We start from the raw sequence: 3,490 nt of genomic DNA on the forward strand, positions 1-3,490 counted from the left end.
AGTCAGTAACATTCACAAGGTAATTGCACAGGTCTTTCAAATAAATGGGAGGGGAAAAAAGACCAACACATATTCTGAGAAAAGCTAACACCAAGAAAACGTTTTAATTAATTAAACTACAGAAACAATGGCTATAGTACAGAATATTCATGAGCAAAAAGATACACCATGTTATAAGTACTTACAAAATTACAAACCATTTGTTTGCTTCCTTAACATTTTCCATATTTTAAGTTCGTACATGAAGATGATCAGATTTACCATTTTGGGGGGGAAGAAGAAGAAGAAAAAAAAAAAAAAGGTGTATTTATCATCGCTAGATGTGCTCACTGTATGCTCCATTATTTATATGCAAGGCCCGGGTGACTGGAAGTGCAGTTGTCAGGCATTTTAATAAACTGGACAGCCATTTGTTTCTGCACGACAAGGCATCTTTACACAGGAGCAATCAGGAGAAAACAGGAAACAGCCAAGCACTCTGCACTGCAACACGCCACCTTAACAGCTAACCAGCATTACTCAACTGCTACACAACTGCGCCTAGTGCACAAAAATACATAAGAGAAGAGATTAGAATTGTGTTTGGTAAACAATCCTTCCCAAAAAAATAAAAATCAAGTCTTTTCACCTGAAAAGTCTTTATACAAATTTGGGTTCTGTTTACCATTTAGACCTGAAGGTAAATAACATATACAAATAAATTTACACCAACTTTTGTAGGTTTTTAATTTTAAGGTAGGAAGGCAATGTTGAGTCAATCTCTTGACAGCTTTAGGCTGTGTGTAATGGCTGCACACGTTTCCTTAAAAGTCAGGAGGCCACAAATTAGGTTACCAATCTGTTTAATTCCAAACAAAAAAAGTCAGCACTATATAAACAAAAAGGAAAATTTACCTCAAATATCCAAGTCAATAATGAAATCTGAAGTCGTTCACCTTACTAAATTACAAGAAATTTGAATAACAGCAAAAAAATGGCACATAAAATGAGTTTGCCACCTGAGGCAAAGCTTAAAACAAGTAAAAAGTTAGACAAAATGTTACAAAATAACCTTTTTCAATAGCCAGTTGCTTGTTCCAAGGACTCTTCTGATGGACTGAGTACTACCGAGTAAGTGGTCCTTTCCCCCAAGTCCTCCTTTATGTTGCTTGTCGACACATCTAGGTTTGAAAAGAAACAAGCTCAGTTTACCTTCTATTATAACAAAATCACCAAATGTGCACATGGTTTCAATTTCAGTACTTACTAAGGATCTGGTGAAACCAATAGGTTACAGAAAGGTTCCAACCAGCCATTATCCGTTTTTTTAAGGCCCAATTAGGAAAATTTCACAAAGGTTACCATCAGCACTAAAAACGTGTGTTTATGTTATGTATTCTTGGCCAAATGACCAAGGTGAAAAATGGTAAGGGGGGGGGGGGAGAAAAAAAAGAGAAAAAAAAAAAAAAAGAGGGGGAGGGGGTTGGGCTGTATCCAAACAAAACAATTAGTCAATATATTTTAAGTTTTTAGTTTTCAAATGAAACCATTGGCATTTTAGAATGCTTTAACATCTGAGCTACTTAGGGCCCTTTCCTTTTAAAAAATAGGACCAAACAATTTGAGAGTTAAAGACACACTATCCTTTCCCCACCCAGTGCAATCAATACCTGTAAACTTTTGGTTCCAAAAGTTCATTGCTTCTTTTCCGTAATTTTGCCACATCCATTAGAATATGAAGTCCCAGTCAGTACAACAATAGTTGAACTGATTGTTTTCTCTAAGAGGATAGTGCATCTTTAACATTTAAAGACAAACCTGCTCCAATACACGCCCACAGAAACTGGTCCCTGGAGGATCAGCCAAATCAGTTAAAATCTGCAATACTGGCCAATATTCTTTTATCAAACAGGAGACCGCAGCTTTAAAGGGGAAAATGCAGACGTTGGATAAAAACAGCAAGAAATAGTCATTTTCATTAATAGGTCTCAAAACAGTTCACGAAACAGCCATTATCTAAGCTTTATACACATCCTTTCTGCAGACCCCTCTTCAGTATAACTCCCAAAGCTGAGTTAGCTCAGAGCAGTACTCCTAACATCAGGAGCCATTTTTATGTTAACACGGAACAAAACTACTCCAAACCCCATTTCTGAATTCGGGCCGTGAAGTCTCGGAGTCGCGCAAACCTTACCATTTGCTTAAGAGGACACCGCTCCTTCCTCTTCCGGAGACTTGGGAGGACTCTTGGATCGCGACCTGGATTTGGATTCCCTCTTGGACACGGGTGGAGGACTCCTGGACCTAGACCTGGATCTGGATCGCGAGCGAGATCTGGAGACCGACGAGGACTTGGACTTGGATCTTCGCGCCGATCTGGACTTGGAGGTGGATCGCGATCTTGAGCGAGTGCGGGACCGGGACTTGGAGCGGCTGTAGCGAGATCGACTTCGGGACCTGGACCGGCTCCGACTCCGGGATCTGCTGCGGCGACGCCGCCTAGGGCTGCGGACAGGGACGGCGGCGCGTCAGGGTTCGGCGGCCCCGCCCGCCCAGGCCGCCATTATCTCGCCGCCAGACGCCCAGACGCCATTTCCCTGGTCGCGAGCCCGGGTCCCCGCCCTCCCCGCGCCCCGCCGATTCGGCCCGACCGCCACCACGTGTCCCCGTAGGCCTTTGTGAGTCAACCAGGCCCTCCCGGAGTGCTGGCCGCGACGCCCGCCTGCTTACCTGCGGCTCCGACGTCCGTAACCGCCGCCCCCGTACCTGCGGGGCGGGGGGCCCCGGCGGCTATGGTGTGAATCCGGGGGGCGGCCGTAGCGCGCCATCTGCACCCGCAGCTCGCGGCCGTCCAGTACGGCTCCGTCCATGGCATCCATGGCGTCCTCGGCGTCGCGCTTGTCGTGGAAGCGGACGAAGGCGAAGCCGCGGGACTCCTTGGTGTAGCGGTCCCGCGGGATGTACACGTCGCCGACGCGCCCATATTTCTCGAACACGCGCCTCAGGGTGTCGGGCGAGGTGCGGTAGGTTAGGTTATCCACCTTGAGGGAGGTCATGCCCTCCACATCGGGAGGCGGGCGACCGTAACTCATGGCTCAGGAGAGTCGGGCCGGGGCTGCGCGCCGACGAACTAATGCCCCGGCGGGCCCGCGCGCTCGGCTGCAGCGGCAGCGGTTTCTTCAGGTTAGCTCGGCTCGACGCCGCGCTTCTTTCCTGGCCGTTGGTTTCCGCGTGGAGACGTTTGGAAAGGTGGAACTGGAAAACTCTATAAGAAACGAACCCAACCGACTCCACCAGAGAAGAAACTGGACCGGGGGAGGCTGCAGCGCCCGTTTATATCCCTCCTCACAAAATGGCGCCCGCACCACCCGGAAATGAATCTTCTGATTGGCTCATCTCACCCCGCCCCTCAACGTCCCTGCCGCGCGACCCGCCCCTCTCCGGCGCGCTTGCGCAGAGTCGGCGGGCGGGTGGAAAAGCGCGGAGTCACTGCTGCTGGGAGGGGGAGCGG

The 3,490-nt window shown here is 48.3% G+C and overlaps 1 protein-coding gene across 6 annotated transcripts; it reads right to left on the reverse strand.

Moving 5' to 3' along the window:
• Positions 1–85: 85 nt before the first annotated feature.
• Positions 86–3,284, reverse strand: SRSF2 (serine and arginine rich splicing factor 2). 6 transcript variants are annotated; one of them, XR_010659647.1, is made up of 5 exons: positions 2,710–3,284; positions 2,174–2,484; positions 1,798–1,901; positions 1,052–1,160; positions 86–540 (listed from the first exon to the last, which is right to left on the reverse strand). XR_010659647.1 is itself a non-coding variant. In XM_065909346.1 (3 exons), the coding sequence occupies exons 1-2, from the start codon at positions 3,069–3,071 to the stop codon at positions 2,181–2,183; spliced, it is 666 nt and encodes a 221-aa protein (XP_065765418.1). In that variant the 5' UTR covers positions 3,072–3,284; the 3' UTR covers positions 86–1,901; positions 2,174–2,180. The 6 variants fall into 6 exon arrangements, 2 of the variants coding, with proteins under 2 accessions (XP_065765418.1, XP_065765417.1); XR_010659644.1 differs by having other exon boundaries at positions 86–1,160; XR_010659646.1 differs by having other exon boundaries at positions 1,052–1,901.
• Positions 3,285–3,490: the final 206 nt, after the last annotated feature.

The sequence above is a fragment of the Muntiacus reevesi genome, chromosome 18 (genome assembly GCF_963930625.1).
Source record: "Muntiacus reevesi chromosome 18, mMunRee1.1, whole genome shotgun sequence".
Taxonomy (NCBI): domain Eukaryota; kingdom Metazoa; phylum Chordata; class Mammalia; order Artiodactyla; family Cervidae; genus Muntiacus; species Muntiacus reevesi.

Bases quoted from the DNA above. Each gene is read 5' to 3' on its own strand.
- SRSF2 (XM_065909346.1), bottom strand. From the start codon at position 3,071: ATGAGTTACGGTCGCCCGCCTCCCGATGTGGAGGGCATGACCTCCCTC. The intron at 2,485-2,709 runs GTAAGCAGGCGG...CCCTGTCCGCAG, and splicing joins TACGGACGTCGGAGCCGCAG to CCCTAGGCGGCGTCGCCGCA.